At 32.5% G+C, this 25,115-nt stretch overlaps 1 protein-coding gene and 1 long non-coding RNA gene across 11 annotated transcripts; one reads left to right on the plus strand and one right to left on the minus strand.

The window, feature by feature from the left end:
- On the minus strand, positions 1–25,115 carry LOC127732425 (peroxisomal membrane protein PEX14-like). 10 transcript variants are annotated; one of them, XM_052241454.1, is made up of 11 exons: positions 25,022–25,115; positions 19,368–19,421; positions 17,209–17,293; positions 16,703–16,774; positions 16,377–16,448; positions 14,527–14,664; positions 11,592–11,686; positions 9,936–10,136; positions 7,956–8,047; positions 6,300–6,537; positions 1–1,901 (listed from the first exon to the last, which is right to left on the minus strand). In XM_052241454.1, the coding sequence occupies exons 1-11, from the start codon at positions 25,043–25,045 to the stop codon at positions 1,743–1,745; spliced, it is 1,230 nt and encodes a 409-aa protein (XP_052097414.1). In that variant the 5' UTR covers positions 25,046–25,115; the 3' UTR covers positions 1–1,742. The 10 variants fall into 10 exon arrangements, with proteins under 10 accessions (XP_052097414.1, XP_052097417.1, XP_052097415.1 ...); XM_052241457.1 differs by lacking the exon at positions 16,703–16,774; XM_052241455.1 differs by lacking the exon at positions 16,377–16,448 and having other exon boundaries at positions 16,667–16,774.
- Positions 14,130–14,666, plus strand: LOC127732427 (uncharacterized). The gene is made up of 3 exons (XR_007996253.1): positions 14,130–14,181; positions 14,432–14,479; positions 14,605–14,666. It is a non-coding gene; the product is annotated as an uncharacterized LOC127732427 (long non-coding RNA).

A 25,115-nucleotide genomic window follows, 5' to 3' on the forward strand; every position in this document is an offset into this window, starting at 1 on the left:
TTCAAATATAAACATTTATTTTAAAATGCATCAATATTCCTTATTAAATTACTCAATAAGCTGCAAATAAGTTTTCTTTCTACATATAATTCTGCTTAATACATAAACACTTGCATCATTCAAATTACAATATATAGTTTAGATACCTATATCGTATTAACCTTTTAACAATTCTCTACGATTCATATTCACAAAAAAAATAATTGGACTGTCTTGGCAGGAGGAAATCTGTTCATTAAACTTTTTTGCAAGTCAGGTTTTATGATTTGCTTGATCCTGTTGACAAAAAGTCCAAAGTGCAATTTGACATCTCTGCTCATTGTAAATTAGATTCTTTAATTCTATGTATAACTTTGTGTGGAATGATACTACCTCTTTCTAGAAACCAAGTAGAATCTCCATGTCAATAAATTACAATACATTATCAAATGAACACATCTTTTCAAATGGTAGAAAACTTTTACATACAGGTGAAAACTATTTTTAATCTGCATATCGATATAATAAGATGTGGTATGAGTGCCAATGAGACAACTCTCCATCCAAGTCACAATTTGTAAAAGTAAACCATTATAGGTCAAAGTACGGCCTTCAACACAGAGCCTTAGCTCACACCAAACAGCAAGCTATAAGGGGCCCCAAAAATTACTAGTGTTAAACCATTCAAACAGGAAAACCAACGGTCTAATCTATATAAAAAACGAGAAACGAGAAACACTTATGAACTACATCAACACATGACAACCACTGCAGAGCATTAATCAATTATAAAGTTAATGCAATACACAGTATTACAGTCCAGCATATTTCTATCTATTTCTTTACAACAAATGACAACCACTGCAGACCATTAATCAATTATAAAGTTAATGCAATACACAGTATTACAGTCCAGCGTATTTCTATCTATTTCTTAACAACAAATGACAACCACTGCAGACCATTATTCAGATATAAAGTTAGTGCAATACACAGTATTACAGTCCAGCGTATTTCTATTTATTTCTTAACAACAAATGAATCTATGTCAGTTGTTTGTGGTTATACATTCAGGGTTCTTGTTAGGATGGAAAAAATGGAAAAATACTAGTAAAAAAGCCTAAGTGCAGTGAAAATTCTACCTTCATCTGAGCTGTATCAGATAGAAATCGACATTATGCAAATGAATATCCATAAATTTGTTAACATATTTCGGTTGAAAAAATCTCTATGCAAAGTCTGTACATAATTGAAAATTGAGTTGATATAAGAAGCCTACAAAACAGACCAAAATTCATCTTTTTTTTCGTATTTGAATGTTCCAAAATCAATCAAAGTCTTATACATGTACATTCATATGTGTACTTGCATAAGGTCGATTTCTATTCGATGCAGCTCATCTAATAATATTTAAACATTGAAAGGTTTTATGCAGGCAATGGAAACATAAACTAGTTAATTGAAGAGGCCTATCCATTAAACTCCACTTGTGATAGGATTAATGAATTGTTGGAAAAGCAATACAACCTTCTGTAATAAACAGACATGATTAACAAGAATGTTGAATGCATGGGAAGATGAGAAACGTCCAATGAAATATTTAAAAATGTTTTTAAATGATCAGAGAAATCTATCTTTTTCCACCTTAGTAGTGATCTGTTCGCTGAAGGGAAAAAATAACAAAAATCCAATATATAGTAATTTCTCTGTTTGCATAAATTTTCTCTTTTTTAAACTGTCCATTCTTTTTTAGTAAATCTGTTTTAATCAACCTCTTCTTCATTATCATTTTCTCCCTTTGATTTCATTTGTAAATTGTCCTCTGATTGGTTCAGAATATCACTAGCTTCTGTTTTGATTGGTTGAGAAACATCTGACATGTCAACATTTGTAGTTTCTTCGAAGCTGAAATTGACTTTTACCTGAAATAGAAAATGTAAGTTTTATATGCAAATGAATTCTGAATATATGCATAAAAGGAAATATACATCAATATGAGAGTAACCTTATGGAATGATTAGAACATCAAATAGGTTTTAAACAAGTCAGACTTTAACCTCTGAACTACTTACAATGGATTTAAGGTAATTGTTATTTAACTTATGAAAACCAGTAAACTTTTCAAAAAATGTTTGGGCGGCTGCAAAAAGTAAAAAAAAACAAAAAAGTCCCTAATCAAATGGCAAAATCAAAAGCTCAAACACATCAAACAAATGGATAACAACTGTCATATTCCTGACTTGGTATGTGCACAACTTTTTGGAATTTTGGGTCCTCAATGCTCTTCAACTTTGTACTTGTTTGGCTTTATAACTATTTTGATCTGAGCGTCACTGATGAGTCTTAAGTAGACGAAACGTGCGTCTGGCATATTAAATTATAATCCTGGTACCTTTGATAACTATTCTTATGTAGAAAATGGTGGATTAAACCTAGTTTTATAGCTAGCTAAGTCTCTCACTTGTATGACAGTCTCATAAAATTTCATTATATTGACAACAATGTGTAAACAAAACAGACAGACATAATTGGTAAAAATGTCAAAAATAGGAGAACAGCAGTCAACATTGTGTTTTAACATGTTTAATCTTAATCACTATAAAAACAAACACATATGTCAACAAAGAAAAACAAAAAGGCATATAGACAAAGCACATAAGTGAAAAAGAAAGTCAAGAATACAAAAAATTTACCATAGCACAATAACACAATAACGGGATGTAAAAGTACCGAGGCACGTCAAAGGGATATTACCAAAAATAGACTAAACAGTAAAGGTAATAACTTACAAAGACAAATAAAAGAACACTATAAGACGCATTAGATAATATATTGACACTTGACTATATGACTAAATTGTTTCCCATTTAGCAATTTGTTTTTTAGACAAGGTATCTATGCCCACATACCAAGACTAGTTGTCTTACATCTGTTTTCTCAGAGGAGTCTGTTGTTTGTGTGGTCTATGGAAATATCTGCTATACAGGACTTCCAAAAAATATTTCAGCCAGCAGAACATTTTTTGTCTTATCCCGATTTCAATCCCTTAAGTATGTTAAGACTAAGTAACAAAAGGCAATCATGGTAATTAGTTTGACATCATATAAACAATGATTGACATAAAAACAATATTAAAGATGTTCGCTACTCTAGTTTATAACTTTTTGTCAGACATTCCGAATCCTCTATATTTATCTATGTAGTGTAAAGACAGATTATGCCCACTAACCCCTACTTTTCTTTTAATAATTTTATTACATATAGTTTAAAAAGCCATTTTAGTAAATCTTATAAAATCATTGTTATTTTTTCATAGTTTTTGAAAGAAAAATGGTACCAGTGTTAAATATATGAAAAATTTAGAGAAAATCATTTCCCACTAATTATTCAATTGATTACATCTCAAAAACAAGCACACAGACCTTTTATTTTTTCTGCCTTTTTTAGTTCTATACTATAAATGCAGGAGTTTCTCGCTGCATTGAAGACCCATTGGTGGCCTTCGGCCGTTGTCTGCTCTATGGTCGGGTTGTTGTCTCTTTGACCCATTCCCCATTTCCATTCTCAATTTTATTCATTTATAACTGTCATTTAAACAGCTTGTTATAATTTGAAACAGAAGAGCGAACATCCTTAAACTGGACTTTTGACAGAAATTCGATGTTCTGACGTAAACTGTTAAATTGACAGTGCATCATTCAAAGTGTGCAACATCAGCGTACTAATATCTGCCTTAGACTCTTTATTTGTGCAATATTACACTGTCAAACACTGTACTTTCCTTTTTTAAAATTACATTTTCCCTATACCTGATGTTGACTGGACAACAGGGACCAGAGACGGTTAAGTAAAAATCCTTGTACATTTACAAAGCACGATAGTCAAAATGAAAGTTGGATGAAGGTATCGATGATAATTTCAGCATTTTTGAAGAATTCAGATGCATAATTAAATCTCACACCTGTGCACATGCCCAGACATGTACTAGTTCAAACAACCTGGTTCTGACGATTTATAACTACCTTTTTTAATTTTTTGTCAAATCATATCTATATAGGAATTTCTGATAATCTAATCTTTTTGACTAAATAAATTAGACACAAACCGTTGAAATTTATGAAAATAACTTTAAATAGACCGATCAATGTCGGGCAAAAAATAGTTTACCTTTTTGCAATTGCCTGAACAGGAAATTTTAGCTGTCAGACAACTAATTAACCTTGATTAGTTAGCGATGTTATTTAAACAAGTTATTTTTTTTAGTAACTTGTATACTATTATTAGGTAATTTTTGTTTTTGAAAATTATTAAATTACTTAATAGAGTTATTTTAAATTTCAATAGAAGCATGGACTAAATTTTGTTTTTATTACATAGAATTAAGAATTTAATAAATTTGAGAGGAGTGTAGAGATAGAAGGTTACTTTGAAAATAATGACAAAAACATTACTTGTATAAGTTATTTTATACATCTTTGAAAAAATTAGTAATAACAATTATTTAAGAAACATATTTAATTGTTTTGGGTTACAAATTATAAATATCTTTCAGTCTTAAATAAATCACAAGTTTCCATATATTTATATCTGTCTATCTTTAAGATTTTCAAGGAAAATGATATTTTAATAGTCCCAAGAGACCAATCTTTGACCCAGAAGCATCCATATGAAATGTAAAGACATCGTGAAAATTTGTAAAGGATGTTCGCTTCTCCTGTTCCTGAATTTTTGCCAGATATTCGGATTCCTCTGGTTTTATCCCTGTAGTGCCATTAAAAATTTTGCCCACTAACCAGTCAGGGATATAACTCTATAGGGTTATTACAGAAAAATAACATACATTTGTTATTGTGGACTAAAAAATCAAAGAACTGTGATAACATATGTATGTTACATGTTTCAAAGGGACAATATACATCACTAGTTTAGTTAAAATGCATGCAAGTTCTATTGATATTACTATTGTCTTTATGTATACTTAACTATAGAAAGATATAACAGTTCATAGTTTGCCAATTTTGCATAGTACACCTATATGTTATTACAGAAAAAATATGCCTGTAATAACTAAAGGGTGTTATCACAGCTTCTCTATATCATTCCAAAGCATTTTCTCAGACATACATCATGCTTAATTACAATGTATTTTGATTTATTGTAAGAAATAATGACCAGAGCATGTAATGAGGTTCTGCGCAAGCTTCCCAGTAATTCCCAAGTGTCTCATATAATAAGTTGCATTCCTTTAATAACTAAGCCTTGTTATTACAGCTAAGTTTATCCCTTAAAAGCCTTGTCTCATTGATTTACCATGGTTAATCAAAAATGTATTAATTCAATTAAAAAATTAATTATCAAGGCTATGCATTTAGTTTCTGCGCAAAGTCGCAAGAGTTCCCTAGAGCCCATTATAAATTAAACTATTTTTGACTAATTTTACAAATAACAAACATATGTTATTGCAGATTTAGAAAGTTTAAGGAATAAAGAGTAGACAACTCATGAAAGTATCTGTAATAACACACGCAAGTTATTTTCTGTAATAACCCTATAGAGTTATATCTCTGACTGCTAACCCCTACTTTTCTTTTCATAATTTTATTTCATATAGTTTAAAAAGCCATATTTGAAAATCTTATAAAATCCTTGTTATTTTTTCATAGATTTTGGAAGAAAAAAGGTGCCAATGTTAAATGTATAAAAAATCTAGAGAGAATCATTTCCCACCAAATTTTCAATAGCTTATTTCTGGATACCAAGCACACAGACCCTTAATTTTTTTTAACTTTTCTAGTTCCGTTATTTATATACTATCAATTTAAAACAGTCTTTGAAAAAGCTAGTTATTTTGAAACAGAGTGGCGAACATCCTTAAAGCTAGTATAAAAAATAATATTTACAAAAGTTATTTATATAAGTAACATTCAAAATAGTCTCGTTTTCAACATAACTTGTATAGGTAATTTTGAAAGTTACTTGTTTAAGTAATGCCCCTGACTGTTGATTGTAATTAGAGGATATTAAAGTAGGGTTTGTTTTGATAGTAATTATTCATCATGTAACTTTTATGACTGGAAATGTGTGGTTGTTTAAGGCAAAAGGTCAGGTCAAAAGATTGCATAAACTTCATTTTTTTTCTCTGAATTATGTTAAAATGGCAAACCCACGTACTATGAACATTTCAGGCTCAGCACAACAAGTGAAAAATATAATTTAAAAGTCAAGTCCCTACAATACGATCGTTTTGGAAGCACTGCTGCTATATTTGGTAAATTCTATTATCCTTTTTTTTTTAAAAATATGTTTATTAAAGAACTTACTTCTTCATTATTTTCAGCATCTGTTCTATCATTTTTATTCTGATTTAAGTATGCTTCCTCTGACACTATGGCATCACCGCTAGGTTCTGACACTATTGCAACATCACCGCTAGGTTCTGACACTGGTGTTGCATCACCACTAGGTTTGACCATGTTGGATTTGTTCGTAGGAGTGGCAGTCTGACTGAGTTGCCATGCTGGCAGTGATGATGATGATGGTGTTGGTGGGAATTGTCGTCTGTTAAAAATATAAACATATCTGTCAAGTCCTTTATCCAATGCAAGATTAAGGATCAAGGCACATTTTCAATTATAATTCATGACTAAGATCTGTTTTTTGTTCATCCTTTTTTGCTGATAACTTTTTCTGCTTTTAATTTCTCTCTATTAACTATAACAATTTTGCCCTAAATTCAAAAATGGTGTAATAAATCTTCATGGCCAATAACTTCTATAAGAAGGGACCCTACCCAACCTTATTCTGACTTCAAGCTAATAAGTCTTTGCACTTATTACTAAATGCTGTGTGCTAATTAGCAGAGAAGTCATAAAAAGATATAGGAAGATGTGGTATGAGTGCCAATGAGACAACTCTCCATCCAAGTAACAATTTATAAAGGTAAACCATTATAGGTCAAGGTACCGCCTTCAACACGGAGCATTGGCTCACACTGAACAGCAAGCTATAAAGGGCCCCAAAAATTACTAGTGTAAAACCGTTCAAACGGGAAAACCAACGGTCTAATCTATATAAAAACGAGAAATGCGAAACACGTATGAACTACATAAACAGACGACAACTACTGTACATCAGATTCCTGACTTAGGACAGGTGCAAACATTTGTAAAAACCCTATTTTAAGTCTTTGGTTTTACATCAGTGCTTGGCATTAGTTAATCTTATTGTTTTTGTCTCCAACAAAACTGACAATAGCCCTCATATTTCTAAATCTAAACCTGTTAACATAGGATATGGACAGTTAGCCTTCATTGAATATATCACGGTATTGTATTTTCTGTTATTTATCAACTACTACATTGTGACTGAATATAACTAATATATGAACTGAATCATACCTTATCTCCTTATTTTAAAATTATTTCTACAATATGGGAGTAAAAAAAATCTTTACAGAAGAATTTATATTAAATAAATTAAGTCAATTAACCAATCCCCTATTGTGTGATACATCAATGTATTAAATCAGGAGTAAACAACATGTAAATACAGGATCTGCTGACCCTTCCAGAGCACCTGAGCTGACTTATCCAGAGCAGCTCTGCTGACCCTTCCAGAGCACCTGAGCTGACCAATCCAGAGCAGCTCTGCTGACCCTTCCAGAGCACCTGAGCTGACCAATCCAGAGCAGCTCTACTGACCCTTCCAGAGCACCTGAGCTGACCTATCCAGAGCAGCTCTACTGACCCTTCCAGAGCACCTGAGCTGACCAATCCAGAGCAGCTCTGCTGACCCTTCCAGAGCACCTGAGTTGACACCTGATTTGGGGTGGTTTTCGTTACTCAATGTTTAGTTTTCTGTGGACTGTTGTTTGCCTCAGTCATTTTCTTCTTTTTGATAATTGTTTGTCTATTTTAATTCACCTGTGGTTAATGATTGTTCTGTTGGTTGTGTCTAATGGCTTAAGTCTCTCTTACCTGTTTAATAATAATCCTTTTACTGTTTGTAGCTCCGACTTCATTTCTGTGGCAAACTGTGACTCGTTAATATTACTCATTGCTGTTGAAGACTGAAATATCAGGACATTCAAATTAACCAAATTTTTACATTAATAACTTTTAATAAAGTATAATTTAATTTTTGATGTAAGACGTCTTCTGATCGGCTGAAAGTATTTGTCTATGAGTTTATTGACATAATTTTGTCATGTGACCGTAATGTCATCAACGTTTTTTCATGATTTACTCCTCAAAAAAGGAATTTAGAATTAAATTATAAGGGATGACTGTAATATTTATTTCCGTCTATTTGAAATAACCTCAAAAATGTGCACCACATTTTTATGTTATTTCTTCATAGACAGAAAAAAATATTACAGTCATTCCTTAAATAACAATGGAGCTGATGAAACAGATACCTTCCCAAACAACAATTTTCAGTGAGATGTTGATACTAAATTAATTTGTTTACTAATAAAAAACAACGTAAGTGTTCATTATTCAACATTTGTAATTTGTGATCTTTGTGTATTTCACGTACGTTTTTGCAAATTGTGGAAATTTCTGTGATAGAGTAATAACATCTACTCTTATAAGGAGATTTATTTTGTGTCCTTTTTTATGTCATTTGTTAACCTGTCAAGATATGGCAAAAGAATTTGGATTCATGAAGCCTGCAATGATAATCTGTTTAATAAATAAATTTATAGTGTTCATCAATTTTATCAACATTTTCTTTATTTTTTCATGATCTCAACTCAAAATCAACAAGAGGCTCTCAAGAGCCTGAATCGCTCACCTGTAATTTTTTGCTTAAATCTTTCATCAATGATTATTTTTTCTTTTCAATATATATTAATGAATGGCTTAAAACTTCCTTTATTAAAATGTTTTTTGTATCTGTCATATTTTTTTCAAAATCAAAGAAATGCATTTTACCTCTATGTTTCATTTTAGCCATAGTGGCTATGTTTTTTGACGTACAAGAAAATAAAATACAAAATTTATACCAGATACTCTGAAACTCATTCAGCCCAAGTTTGGCTGAAATTGATTCAGCAGTATCAACATGATCAAAGGAGAAGATTTTTTAAAGTAAGCAAACTAAATGAACAAATTGTGAAAAATTGATTTTAAAGGGCAATAACTCCTTAAGGGGACAATTGACAATTTTGGTCATCGGAACTTATTTGTAGATCTTACTTTGCTGAACATTTTTGCTGTTTACAGTTTATCTTTATCATTAATAATATTCAAGATAATAACCAAAATCTGCAAAATTTCCTTAAAATTACCAATTAAGTGGCAGCAATCCAACAATGGGTTGCTAGATTCATCTGAAAATTTCAGGGCTGACAGAGCTTGGCCTAATAAACATTTTTACCTCCATCAGATTAGCTCTAAATGCTTTTGTTTTTGAGATTTAAGCCAAAAATTGCATTTTACTCCTACGTTCTATTTTTAGCCATGGCGGCCATGTTTTTTTACGAAACAGAAAATAAAACACAAACTTTATTCTAGATACCCTTAAAATCATCCAGCTTAAGTTTGGTTGGAATTGGTTCAGTAGTTTCAGAGAAGAAGATGTTTGAAATAGTTTACACCAGACAGACGACGACAGACGATGACGGACGCCAAGTGATGGCAAAAGCTCACAATTCCTTTGGAATGGTGAGCTATAGGAAAAAAAAATTGTAGTGAACTGTAAGTAGAAAGATAACAACTTTAAATCAGTGATAAGAACAAAACGTAGGTTTACATTGTATATTTTTTGTTATGAAATTTTTAAAAATATTTTGCAAGTGGAAGAAATATTCCAAAAACTAATATGATGTTTCATAAAAGTACAATTCTACAGAATATGCAGTTGTAAGTCTACACCATGGTAATGCTTTCTCCATTTCTCTCTCAGTTCAATACATAATATAATTGTTCAAAATATTTTTAGGTTTAATTTACCCTTTGGGAGTAGACTTCATGTGATATAGCCTGTACTTTCTCCTGATTAGTTGACATTGTTTCCTGCATGGAGGTCAAGGTCAGTTGTATCTTTGACAAAGTCTCTACAATGTTTTTCTGAAGCTCTATCACCATATTCTCAATTTTATCTAATCTATCTTCTGTCTTTGGTTTACCTAAAATCCATGGCAATAAATATTCCTACAAATACATAAAAGATTACAAACTTTTTGCAAGTCAACAACTCAGCCTCATTTGAATCCTTATTCATGCCACCTATAATTTCACCATTGTTGGAAATGTGTTGATCATGAGCCCAGCATGGACTGTGATAAAAACAAATGGCAGCTGAAAAAAAGTGAAAACAAGGAAGGCAGTTATACTGGGTTTGAGTAAATTTACATTCAATCTATATTTTTTTATTCATGAAATGAGATCAAAGAGAACCAGGAAGATATATATTGATGGGACTTGACACGTCCTAATCATAGCCAATTTTATCGTCTGGTCATAGTTAATAAATGACACAATACAGAAATAGACGTGTAAAATACGTACTCGCTATTATCTTAATAATTTCTGATAATAACAATAAAATGTCATTCAAACTAAGTAATAAGTGATGCCAGTGTATTGAACTTGTAATCTGTCACTTCAAATTTGTCATAGCTGCATTCATTTCATCACAGAAGGGTACAGAATGCAAACGGGGTAATAAAAAAAATGGCGCTGATGGCATTCCCAGTAACTCTGAATTTCCCAAACCATTATGAAACACTTCACATCAAATAAATCACACTGATATTGATCATTATACATATGTTATATATGACAAAATATATCTACTTTACGATAAAACTTATCAATTCATTGTATTTGTTGAATGTTTGGAATTATGTGGTTAATTTATTGAGCAGTTCAGATAGTTTTTCAATCAGACGCTTCCAAAATCCATAAATCTCGCGAAGTCTCGTAAAGTTCGAGATTTTATCAATTTTATACTGAAAAGACTATAAGCATGATAAGATTCATTTCCCCTTAGATATACTGTTCCCTCCCCTTAGATATACTGTTCCCTCCCCTTAGATATACTGTTCCCTCCCCTTAGATATACTGTTCCCAGACAGAACTAAGAAAATCAACATCATACTGTTACTGGTGCTTACCTAGGATTTATTATTTGTATTTATTGTTTACCGGTCTGTTTATAATTATAACAAGGTCACATGCAGCATCAAGAGTTTTCAATAGTTACTTAGCGTCTAGTCAGGAATACATACAAAATCTTGATACTTTATAGTATTTCAAATATTTTGTATTGTTTTCAATGAAATTTTTGTAGTTCTGAATTACATTTTCGTATATATTAAATCTAATTTAAGAGTTTGAATAAATTCTGTGGACATAAATTTCCAGCTAATGCCCCTTTAAATTCATAGATCTATATGAGGCAATGCTATAACAAGAATATCAAAACATTTCTTATTGTTCAAGAATATTTTTCTTTTAATAGAAAATAATGATGCAAAGGGCAGAGGAGAGCACAGAAAGGTTAGAGGGGAGCTGCACTACTCCATTCTGGGGGAAACAAGAACATTGCTTTACACTCTGCTCAGAGACATCTCTAACATGTCTAACAACAGATTTTTAGCTTACCTTGAAAAATTTAAAGGCAGCATAAGATAAGCCTCCTATTAAAGCTATCGTGTGTAAAACATCTCGTATCTTTACTAATGTACCAACAGGGGGCGCTGAAAATATATACATAATAAATCTGTAGGCAGGATATGAAAACCCACCTATAAAGCTATTGTGTGTAAAACATCTCATATCTTTACTAATGTACCAACAGGGGGCACTGATAATAAATATATGTATAAATCTGTAAACAGGATAAGGCCAATTAAAATAGATTTTCACCCCTGTCCGGCGCTCTGAAATCGTCCCACCCCGATTTTTTAAATTTTTTTAAATTTACGATTTACTGAATTTGTTCATGTTTGTTACTGGTAACCGCCAATAATTTCATTTCATTCAAACCTTCTTGATGCAAATTCTGGTTCAGGTTCGTATTTCTTCAGAGTAAGTTAACAAAAAAAATTAAATCAACATATTCTGCAGCTCTATGATGACAACAGTATCTTCCAAGAATAGAGATTGATTATGGGAAGGGCATAAAATATTCGGGTTATGAGTAATAAGCGGTGTCCAAGAACACGTATCAAATTTCACTGATTAGAAAACAGTTGATTTTTTTATGTATACAATGACATGAATGACTCTGTGTCTGTGTCAGGAAATTTGGACTGTGAATGATATCCAAAGAGCAAGAATAGTGGATCATATTGGTACAAAAAACATGACTGGAATAAAGAAATTGACACAAGCACGAACTTGTTAGATCATGATCGTATATATATTGAGTATAAAAAAATAAAAACCGCCAATGTACACAATGTATTATATCAAGCCTTTGATCTACCCCAAGGCTGTTGACAAACATCAAACACCCTCTGACCCCAGCCCCTGAAAAGAGCCATTAAACTACTTCTTCTTTTATCAACCCTAGTATTTTCAACACAGTTTGAGTTTTCATTTCACTCTGTACTCATACTTGTGTTGCTTACCAATGCATATGCTTCATTTTATGGGCATTACAAACCATAGCTTAGAAAGCAAAATAAATTTGATGTAGGTAGTCTAAGAGAGAGCATTTCTCCATGGTTTTGCTATTTATTGAAAATAGGTTTCTAAAACAGCAATTACATGTAGAAAAGTGGCTGCCAATTTGAAATATTTATTTAAGAATTTGAAAAAAATATGTAAAATTCTTTATATATACATCAGTCAAGGGTCTAACTTAAATAAGTTATTAGAGAAAAATAACATACATTTGTTATTGAGGGCTAAAAAATCAAAAATCTGTGATAACATATGTATGTTACATGTTTCAAAGGGCCATTATACATCCTTTATTTTGTTAAATTGTGTACTAGTTCTATTGATATTATAATTGCCTTTATGTATATTTAACTTTAGAAAGATATAACAGCCCATAGTTGGCCAATCATACATAACACACCCATGTTATTACAGAAAAAAATATGCCTGTAGTAACTAAAGGGTGTTATTACAGCTTCTCTACATCTCTTCAAAGCCTTTTCTCCTACATATATCACAATGTATTTTAATTTATTGTAATAAATAATGATAAGAGCATGTAATGAGGTTCTGCGCAAGCTTCCTAGTCATTCCCAAGTGTCTAGTGTAATAAGTTAAATGCCTGTAATAACTAAGCCTTGTTATTACAGCTAAGTTATCACTTAAAAGCCTTGTCTCATTGATTTACCATGGTTGATCAAAAATGTATTAATTGAATTGGAAAATTAGTTTTCAAGGTTGTGTATTAAGTTACTGCGCAAGTTTCAAGAATTCCCAAGTGCCCACTGAAAATAAAATTGTTTATGGTACATTTAACTGATAACAAACATATGTTACTACAGATTAAGAGAAAGTATCTGTAATAACACATGTATGTTATTTTTCTCTAATAACTTATTCAAGTTACACCCTTGACTGTACATGATATAAGCTTATTATTACCCTTGCATATGAACACATTACAAAGGGGTTTCCAAGGAAATAAAAATTAAAAAATTAAATCCTCCCACCTGCCCCATTATTATAAAAAATCTGGATGAAAATCTACTAATTGATTTAAGTTGGCCTAAGACAAGCTCCCTATTAAAGCTATCATGTGTAAAACATCTTGTATCTTTACCTATGTTCGAACAGGGGGCACTGAAAATAAATATATATATAAATCTGTAGGCAGCATGAGATAAGCCTCCTATTAAAGCTATTGTGTGTAAAACATCTTGTATCTTTACTTATGTACCAACAGGGGGCACTGAAAATAAATATATATATAAATCTGTAGACAGCATAAGATAAGCCTCCTATTGAAGCTATCGTATGTAAAACATCTTGTATCTTAGTATATTGGCCCAGTATTCCCTGAGGCTATATTGGGTATATCTGGGTAGGTTTATCTGAAGGTACGCCAGATCTCTCTATAGCTAATTCTATTTACCTGACTGTTGGTAGGGCACCACTGCTCCAGGTATCAGAGCCTGTATTCCAGGAGGCTGTGGTGGGTATACTTGGGTAGGCTTTTCTGAAGGTACACCAGATCTCTAATGCTAATTCTATTTACCTGACTGTTGGTAGGGCACCACTGCTCCAGGTATTGGTGCCTGTATTCCAGGAGGCTATGGTGGGTATACTTGGGTAGGTTTACCTGAAGGTACGCCAGATCTCTCTATAGCTAATTCTATTTACCTGACTGTTGGTAGGGCACCAGTGCTCCAGGTATTGGTGTCTGTATTCCAGGAGGCTGTGGTGGCTATTCCTGGGTAGGTTAATCTGAAGGTACGGCAGATCTCTCTATAGCTAATTCTATTTACCTGACTGTTGGTAGGGCACCTCTGCTCGAGGTATTGGCGCCTGTATTCCAGGAGGCTGTGGTGGGTATACTTGGGTAGGTTTTTCTGAAGGTATGCCAGATCGCTCTATTGCTAATTCTATTTACCTGACTGTTGGTAGGGCACCACTGCTCCAGGTATTGGGGCCTGTATTCCAGGAGGCTGTGGTGGGTAAACTTGGGTAGGTTTATCTGAAGGTACGCCAGATCGCTCTATTGCTAACTCTATCTCTTCTTTGGTAAGGCCTGAAAGATTGACATAGAAAGAATAAATTATCTGTTGACAAACATGACAGATTATCTATAAATTTCACATTCAAAACTACTGGTAATGTAATAACAATAAAATTAAGGTTACAACATCATAAAACAAAGATGAATCCAGAATAATTTAGCTGTTCTGTTTAGTTTTATGGAAAGATTCAATACCTCGAGAGTAATATGAAGATTCAAGGTAGCAATCACGGTCTAGGAAATCTGAACATTGCTAACATGGTGCAATCACTATAATTGTACTGCACACGACCTGCATTTCAACAAATAATGTTTCTTCAGTACATGTATTATCAACTTACAGTGCTGAAGCCAAGTATATGATAATTCATTAATACAGAATCTGAGTTGATTTATATACAAACAAATTTTCTGACATGCTCACAACACAACAGGCAAAATAAACAAGTCATTGTATACCATGTATACTATCCATTTTATGAGGTCAGGTTCAGGTCTGTCATATTTATTTTTTTATAAATTATTTTGTTATTAATTAGACTGTTATTTTTCTCAATTCAATTGTTTCATATTTTTCATGTCAGGGCCTTTTATAGCCGACTATACGGTATGAGTTTTTTTCATTGTTTAAGGCCATACTGTTGCCTATAATTGCTTGGTGGATAGTTGTATCATTGGCAATCATATCACATCTCCTTATCTTTATATTAACATCAACTCCTGTGGTCCCAGGTAGATAGTTGTCTCATACCACATCTCCTTATTTCAATTACATATCACCTCTGTTTTTTTGTGGAGTTCGTGTTGCTCAGACTTTACTTTTCTATGTTGTGTTTTGTATACTGTTGTTTGTCTTTTGGTCAGTTTTTTGTTTCTTGCCATGGCATTGTCAGTTCATTTTTGACATATGATTTTGATTATTCGTTTAGTATCTTTCGACTCTCTCTTTCAATCATGTCAATGACACAAATGATCAATTTGAATTTGGGAAAATTATTATTAGTCAGATCTTGTTTGTAGAAATTCTCCCTTTTAATCTTACCTTTCCTCTCTAAGAAATTCTCCCTTTTAATCTTACCATTCCTCTCTAAGAAATTCACCCTTTTAATCATACCTTTCCTCTCTAAGAAATTCTCCCTTTTAATCATACTTTTCTCTCTAAGAAATTCTCCCTTTTAATCATACCTTTCCTCTCTAAGAAATTCTCCCTTTTAATCATACCTTTTCTCTCTAAGAAATTCCCCCCTTTAATCTTACCTTTCCTCTCTAAGAAATTCTTCCTTTTAATCTTACCTTTCCTCTCTAAGAAATTCTCCCTTTTAATCATACCTTTCCTCTCTAAGAATTTTACCTTTTAAACATACCTTTCCTCTGTAAGAAATTCTCCCGTTTAATCTTACCATTCCTCTCTAAGAAATTCTCCCTTTTAATCTTACCTTTCCTCTCTAAGAAATTTTACCTTTTAGTCTTACCTTTCCTCTCTAAGAAATTCTTCCTTTTAATCTTACCTTTCCTCTCTAAGAAATTCTCCCTTTTAATCTTACCTTTCCTCTCTAAGAAATTCTCCCTTTTAATCATACCTTTCCTCTCTAAGAAATTCTCCCTTTTAATCATACCTTTCCTCTCTAAGAAATTTTCCCTTTTAATCATACCTTTCCTCTCTAAGAAATTCTCCCTTTTAATCATACCTTTCCTTTCTAAGAAATTCTCCCTTTTAATCATACCTTTTCTCTCTAAGAAATTCTCCCTTTTAATCATACCTTTCCTCTCTAAGAAATTCTCCCTTTTAATCATACCTTTCCTCTCTAAGAAATTTTCCCTTTTAATCATACTTTTCCTCTCTAAGAAATTCTCCCTTTTAATCACACCTTTTGCTCTCTAAGAAATTCTCCCTTTTAAACACACCTTTTGCTCTCTAAGAAATTCTCCCTTTTAATCATACCTTTTCTCTCTAAGAAATTCTCCCTTTTAATCATACCTTTTCTCTCTAAGAAATTCTCCCGTTTAATCATACCTTTTCTCTCTAAGAAATTCTCCCTTTTAATCATACCTTTCCTCTCTAAGAAATTCTCCCTTTTAATCATACCTTTCCTCTCTAAGAAATTCTCCCTTTTAATCATACCTTTCCTCTCTAAGAAATTTTCCCTTTTAATCATACCTTTCCTCTCTAAGAAATTCTCCCTTTTAATCATACCTTTCCTTTCTAAGAAATTCTCCCTTTTAATCATACCTTTCCTCTCTAAGAAATTCTCCCTTTTAATCATACCTTTCCTCTCTAAGAAATTCTCCCTTTTAATCATACTTTTCCTCTCTAAGAAATTCTCCCTTTTAAACACACCTTTTGCTCTCTAAGAAATTCTCCCTTTTAAACACACCTTTTGCTCTCTAAGAAATTCTCCCTTTTAATCATACCTTTTCTCTCTAAGAAATTCTCCCTTTTAATCATACCTTTTCTATCTAAGAAATTCTCCCTTTTAATCATACCTTTTCTCTCTAAGAAATTCTCCCTTTTAATCATACCTTTTCTCTCTAAGAAATTCTCCCTTTTAATCATACCTTTTCTCTCTAAGAAAGCTTTCCTTTGTGACACAGGACTTTGCTGAACTTTGGGATTCTGTAAAAACTTTATTGCTGTTGATATCTATATAAAAAAAGTATAAAACAATTTCATGTTTATATTGGATTAGCAATTTTATATCTACAGAGAAAAGTGTATTTTCAGAGAGAATGTCCAGATTTCAATTACAAACCTAAGGGCTGCCTACCAATGTAATAGTCTTACAGTCTGCAATGTTAGCCACTAACCCAATGCCCAAAAATAGAGCTAGCCCTACTGGACAAGTAAAATTCCTTTGTCACTAGCCCAACTGGACGTAAAATTCCTTTATCACTAGCCTGACTAGACCAGCAAAATTCATTTGTCACTAGCCCAACTGAACAATTAAAATACCTTTTTCCCTAGCCCCACTGGAGGTAAAATTCCTTTATCACTAGCCTGACGCGACAAGTAAAATTAATTTGTCACTAGCCCGACTGGACGAGTAAAATTCCTTTGTCACTAGCCCGAATGGACAATTGATATTACATGTACTTTGTCACATGTGCGACTGTCCTAGTAAAATTCCTTTGTCACATGCGCGACTGTCCTAGTAAAATTCCTCTGTCACTAGCCGGACTGGGCTAGTAAAATTCCTTTGTCACTAGCGCGACTGGCCTAGTAAAATTCCTTTGTCACTAGCCCGACTGGACAAGTAAAATACCTTTGTTGCTAGCCCAACTGGACTAGTAAAATTCCTTTGTCACTACCCCAACTGGACAAATAAAATAACATTGTCACTAGCTGACTGGACTAGTAAAATTCCTTTATCACTAGCCTGACTAGACTAGCAAAATTCATTTGTCACTAGCCCAACTGGACAATTAAAATACCTTTTTCCCTAGCCCCACTGGAGATAAAATTCCTTTATCACTAGCCTGACGCGACAAGTAAAATTAATTTGTCACTAGCCCGACTGGACAAGTAAAATTCCTTTGTCACTAGCCCGAATGGACAATTGATATTACTTTATCACATGTGCGACTGTCCTAGTAAAATTCCTTTGTCACATGCGCGACTGTCCTAGTAAAATTCCTCTGTCACTAGCCGGACTGGGCTAGTAAAATTCCTTTGTCACTAGCGCGACTGGCCTAGTAAAATTCCTTTGTCACTAGCCCGACTGGACAAGTAAAATACCTTTGTTGCTAGCCCAACTGGACTAGTAAAATTCCTTTGTCACTACCCCAACTGGACAAATAAAATAACATTGTCACTAGCTGACTGGACTAGTAAAATTTCTTTGTCACTAGCCTGAATGGACAAGCGAAATTCCTTTGTCACCAGCCCAACTGGACAAGTAAAATTCCTTTGTCACTAGCCCGACTGGACTAGTAAAATTCTTTTGTCACTAGCTGACTGGACCAGTAAAATTCTTTTGTCACTATCTGACTGGACTAGTAAAATTATTTTGTCACTAGCCCGACTGGACAAGTAAAATTCTTTTGTCACTAGCCCGACCGGACTAGTAAAATTCTTTAGTCACTATAGCTAGCCCGTCTGGACTAGTAAAATTCTTTTGTCACTAGTCCGACTGGACTAGTAAAATTCTTTTGTCACTAGCCCGACTGGACTAGTAAAAAAAATTTCATCCTTTCTCTGTTCATTGAGAATTTGATTATATCTATTCAAATTATTAAGTAATGCACATAAAAGAGTATTCATCAAGGAATCAATGTTGACAAATTTATTTTGTAAACAAAACACGGTTGAAAAATTACAGTTATCCTTTGACAGTGAATCCAAACAGAAACTGGTCAATATCATGAGATTTTGGTTAATCTCAATCGCAGGATTTTGCATCTAAAATTTCAAAATGTTCTCAAATTTCCAAATCACCATTGCTGATTCAGCCATATTCTGACTTGTAAACTTTTTTAGGACAAGTATAATCTGAAAACTTTATAGGCTTCAAAAGTTTTGGTGCAGACTGATTAATACTCATTTATTAGCTTATCATGCTTATGAGCGTGGGTATAACATTTACCAAGAGTGTAGAAAAATATTCATTATACCCTAAATCTTCATTTTTTACTCACAAAAGTTTCTTTAAATAAATTATCTTAACATCAATTTACTGAGTGCTTTGTCTTAAACCTGAAATAATCAATTATTGTCTTACCAATTCTTCTCTTGGTCCATCAGCAGGAGCTAAAACATCCTTGGATAATTCAACCTAGAAATTAAAAATAGATTGTCAAAAATTATAAATATTTTAATCTTCTACATGGATAATCAGCATCATAGCCAATTTTCACTACATATGTATTATCATGATTATGATTATGAAAAAAATATTTTCATTTAATTCAATTCTTTTAAATTTGTTCCTTCCTTCAGCATGTTGAGTCATTTCTTCTTTCAATTTTCAGACATTGTCAGAGAGTATGAGAAAATTAGACAAAAAAAAATCATTTCAGCATTTCCTAAGTCAGTTTGGCACCTTAAGTGCCAGACTTTGTAAAACTCAGGCAATTTAGAAGAACTTCAAAACATGACAGAAACAAACATCCTATTTTAAAGTTACCCTCGACCTGGGTTAGAACTGGTTAGTCTTTCGTTTTTGCGTGTCTGGTAATTCGAGAAATCTTTAAATAGACAACTTTTGGTTAGAATGATAGCAAATTATGGAGTTAGCTCCCCTTAATCATGTTAATTGGAAATTTATAGTGCATTTCAACCAAATTATATCTTGAAATACCAGAACAGGAAAAGGAAACGAATGTTGAGTGGGTATTTGTTTGTCATGTTTTCACTGCTGGCAAGGATACCAAGGGGTAATAAATAAATCACAAAATTAAAGTAAATACAACAGGGTTGCAATTAAGAGAAGTCCACAAAACATTTCACAAAAAACTTATTTCTGAACACACAAATTTAATGCATAGCCAACATAGCTAAGGATGATTTTGTTGCCTTTCTGTTATTTCACCAATGAGGTATGTGACATGAAACTAACATATCAAACCAACACAGTGCTATACTGAAGAATTAAATTGTGATCAGTAAAATCAAGTTAAGATGAAATCCAGAATCTTAATAAAATCATTACCTCCTTATTTTGCTCAAGATGAAAATTTATCCAGCTTTGTACATACTAAAATGAGTCAAGAGCATATTCAACATACTATTTTAAAGAAAATAAAATGGCTTCTCTTGAGAAACTTACCTCAGATCAATCAGGCAGATTTTTGTATCTGTACAAAAATCAGTAATAAGCCAACTTTGTATATTCATTGTTTTTAGGTATAAATTAGTATGTGTTAATTTAACTATACTTTAGAAGGAGAAGAAAAAGCTACATGAAAATAGCATTTCTTTGTTAATTGAAAATGACATCATATATAAAATTCCTAACATACAGGACCAACATCAGATATGTTTCTGTAATTCATGTAATTCAGATACTTTTTCTCAAGAAATTACAAATGCTGGGAATTTTTTTACAAACAATTTGGAGTACTACTTTAATGGACCCCATAAACAGTATGGTTATCTATAGTAAATACTAGTATATAAGGACTGGTCCCACCAAATATGTAAAAACGAAAATTGCCCAAAAATAAAAAAAATAATGTCAAAATAGAATTCACCAGGCAGGGGTTAAAAAATTTTGTTACAGCTCACTAGCCCAGGGCTTATTGGTAACAGGATTTTACTAGTCCTGTTGATAGAACTGATAGCCCAACAAAACAGACCTGCCAGCCCGGGCTTAAAAACAAATATTTGAGTCAGCTGAACATTTTCTTCTGATTCATATTTCAATCCCGTAAGACTTAGTATCAAAGGCAATCATTGGGAAAATGTTGGCGTTGGCATCATAACAATGATAGACATAAAAAAACGATATTAAACTTCAGACTTTTAAAATAAATTTGATGTTTTGACGTAAACTGTTGAATTGACAGTGCATCATAACATATAAGTGTACTAAAATCTGCCTTTGACTCTTTATTAATGCAATATCACGCTGTCAGAACTGTACTTTCTTTTTAAAAGCACATTTCCTTATACCGGATGTTGACTTGACAATGGTATGACATGGACCAAAGATGGACACCAAAAATCCGTGTATGTTATGTATTTCTGAAAGGCTAAAACATTTTAACTAAGTAACAGGTCATATCAATCAATGCATCATACCTCCAGTACCGTTAATTGAAAGTCTCGGTTTGAGCAATGTACAATTCCCCCAAAAAACAGAGAAATCACAGGGGCGGATCCAGCCATTTTTAAAAGGGGGGTTCCCAACCAAGGATAAAGGGAGGGGTTCCAACTGTATGTCCCCATTCAAATGCATTGATCGTAAAAAAAAAGGGGGTTCCAACCCCCGGATCCAACCCCCCCCCCTTGGAGATAGTGAAAGTACGGGAATTGTGATCATTACATGATACCGGACCACCCAGTTATTCGTCCTATTTTTAAAACATGTAAAAAATCTGGTTAAATTCTTGGAATCCTAAATGAAGTCATTGAATCCGATTGGTTAAGATTAAAATAGTAAGAAAGGGATTTTCTATTTCTATTTTGGTAACACCAAGAACTTTTTTTACTAGTTCGTCTGGCATATTGATGACAAATTTTGATTGCCCGAGGTGTAAATGTTTAAGTCCCGGCTGTCGGGCTAGTGGAGTTTTTAACCCCTGCCAGGTAAAGTTTTGTTTAAAAAACTGTTGTTTTAAACTTTTTTTTTACATTAGAATTAAGAAAGTTCCGTTACTCAGGTAGGTATATCAAGTGAGAAAAATTCCATTATCTGTGACCCATACATCATGAATATTCATTAAATATGTGAAGTCATTATCAACCTTAACGTGAAATCAGCTGTATTTACAAACATTGCAATGTACATACAGAAATGCCGATCAAGTTAAAAGATTTGTTAAATATTTATGAGAGTATTGAGATAATTATTCAGTGGTGTATTTCTTTTGAATCCATTCTACAGTCAGGGCCAGGGGTACTACTTGTACAAGTATTTTTTATTTATTTGAAGAAGTAAATATATATATACTTATATAAGTAAATTTGTAAGATACTTATACATGTTATATAAGTAAATTTGTAAGATACATATATACAATGTAACTGTATTTTATTTACTTGTTTAGGTAAAGTATTTTATTGGCTTAGTTATGTCCCTTAGACAAGTAAAAAAGTCATACTAGCTTCTTTAATTGAATTTTTCAGGACTTCTTTGCTCTAATAGAATTTTAAATTGTCTGTCCTTTGCAGATGTCTTAACTTATCATGTAAGTGTAATTTCATGGACAATGAAAATCTCATTTGTCTGTTATCTTCAGAATACTGCTCATTTACAAGCCCCCAAGGGGCAATTTTTGAAGGCCTTGCGCAATTACTTGAGATCTTTGCGCAATTAGTTTCTTTGTTGAATCAATGAGATAAAACATTGAACTCTAATAAAAAATTATGAACTAACCATAGAAATCATTAAAGGCATGTTTTTACATCTCAAAACTAGAGAATTTTAGGGATTGTAAAAACAAATTACTTATACAAGTAAATTTTTTGAGAAAATTAAGGAGAGATTGTTCACTTTAAGGCTGATAATGACGTCACATATATATTTAATGAATATTCATGAGAATAATGAACATAACAAAATTTACTTACATAAGTATATTATTATTTACTTCTTCTGGAAAAAAAAATTACTTGTACAAGTAGTACCCCTGACTGTTCTAGATTTATCTGGAGAGGTATATAAAAAGTGTATCAATGGACATTTGGATTTAAGGAATACATGAGGAAAGAAAGTTCATTTTCAAACGACATTTTTCATTGGAAATGCAGCGATAAAAAATGCAGTAAAAAGTTTCTATCAGAAACAGATCCTGGTTTCAAGGACATAATTCAACTCTTGAAAATATATCATTCATTATGTATTTTTGGATTTACAAAACAGACCAAGAATTTGTGAAGCATGAACTTTCTATTTGTAATTAAACATTTAATCGTAGATTAGTACAATTAATAAAAGACAATTTAAAACCGGGAACAACGATAATTGACTGTTGGAAAGCGTATGATTGTTTAGGTTCAGAGGGATTTGAGCATTTGAAAGTTGACCATTCTGTAAATCTTGTTGACTCAAAAACAGGAGCACATACAAACATCATTGAAAGTACTGGTATGTATAATCCAGAGGAACAAAAACAGACATTGATTACGACCGAGATTATCACCATCATTGAATCTCATCCTTCTAATAAAATATGAAATTACAAACTCTTTAAATTCTAGTCTGGATGATTTTCAAACTTAAACATGTTAAATGGGTAAGTACATTAAATTTATTTAGAATTTTTCAGTTCCACAATTTCAAAAAGGATCTTTTTGCATCATCGTCATTTGAAGCAGTAAAAAAATATGGCCGCTGTTTATGTTCTTGCATAGCTATGCAATGTGGGGTTATCTGTCATGCGCATAAATTGTGCATTTTCCAAAACAGATTCTACCCAACAATATTTATATAAATCTGCTGTTAACGGGATATCGTAAAGTAATCTATAATAAGGAATGCTAGTCGTTTCGTAACCTGGTCGTTTCGTACCTGGTCGATTCGTAACTAGGTTGATTTGTAACTGAGACGTTTCGTACCTCGTGTAATTGTATATGGTTGTAAAGCGTGTCTCTATTAGTTTTGTCTCTGGAAGTGTTTATCTCTCAAAATTGTCTATATATTGAAGCCAAAATAAATTTCTTGAGTTTTGTTCTTGTTATTTATCCATGTTTATACTTAAAAATGATCAAACTGTGAATCTAATAATAATAATATTGTAATAATTTCACAGGTGATAAAAAGTAATTAGGTGTAAAGTGATTAAGAAGAGGATTAAAAAAATGGCTTATGATCTGAAAAAAAATATTTTCTACTTTTTTTTCTTACGATTACATGCAATTATTGAATAACATTCCTCCTTTTCACGCAGGCTGGGGACTGGCTTTTTTTCGTCTTCCTTTAGAACATTAACTTCACTATGTTGTCCTTTGTTTGCATGTTTATACTGGCATAAAGCCTGATTTTTCATCTGAAAAAAACCTGGTATAAACAGGAAACAAAGTCTTAGTTTGCCGGAGCAGCAGAAGCAGCAGTTGGTCCGTAAACAAAAGCACATCTCCTTAACAATGTACTACATGACATCTGGTTTTGAGTATATTTATTCCAGAATGAGAATATGCTTACTTATATGAAGCGGGACCTAACACCCTGATACCTTTTTAGTTTACCTTCGGATATATACATCAATGAGTCTGTATATTATTTTTAATCGAAATATTTAATTAACATTATTTCCATAACCTACAACTCATATTATTAAATATTGTTATACGGTTACGAAACGTTTCAGTTACAAAATGAACTAGCTAGTTACGAATCGACTAGTTACGAAACGACCTGCACCCATAATATGTAATAGTCTATATAAGTTTTGCTACCTTCTTCCTCTTTCACAGGTAACACCCGCCTCATATTATGTCATCACTGAGAGTAAATTAATTATTGTAATCATAGCCATTTTGTCAGGTTAAAAAGTTGAGATGAACTTTAACATCGTTCTACAATTCAAACTCGACAACATTTTTGGGCTTGGACTTTGAACCTTTTTCAAAAGTCAGTGAAGAGGGATGTTTTGTACAGCTTTTGCAATATTGGATCATACGCGTTTGTATACAAAGAAAATCCCTTGTCTTCATGTGTAGCTGACAACACATAACTGTGTCATACATAAGGATGGGAAAGAGAGAAGTAACCTTTCTATTTGTTTCGTCTGTCATGATTTAAACTGGATCTATTGAATTCTTCAAACACAAAAATGTCACATATTGGACAAGGAACCAGACCTGC

This window comes from Mytilus californianus, unplaced genomic scaffold (genome assembly GCF_021869535.1).
Source record: "Mytilus californianus isolate M0D057914Y unplaced genomic scaffold, xbMytCali1.0.p SCAF_24, whole genome shotgun sequence".
Lineage (NCBI taxonomy): Eukaryota > Metazoa > Mollusca > Bivalvia > Mytilida > Mytilidae > Mytilus > Mytilus californianus.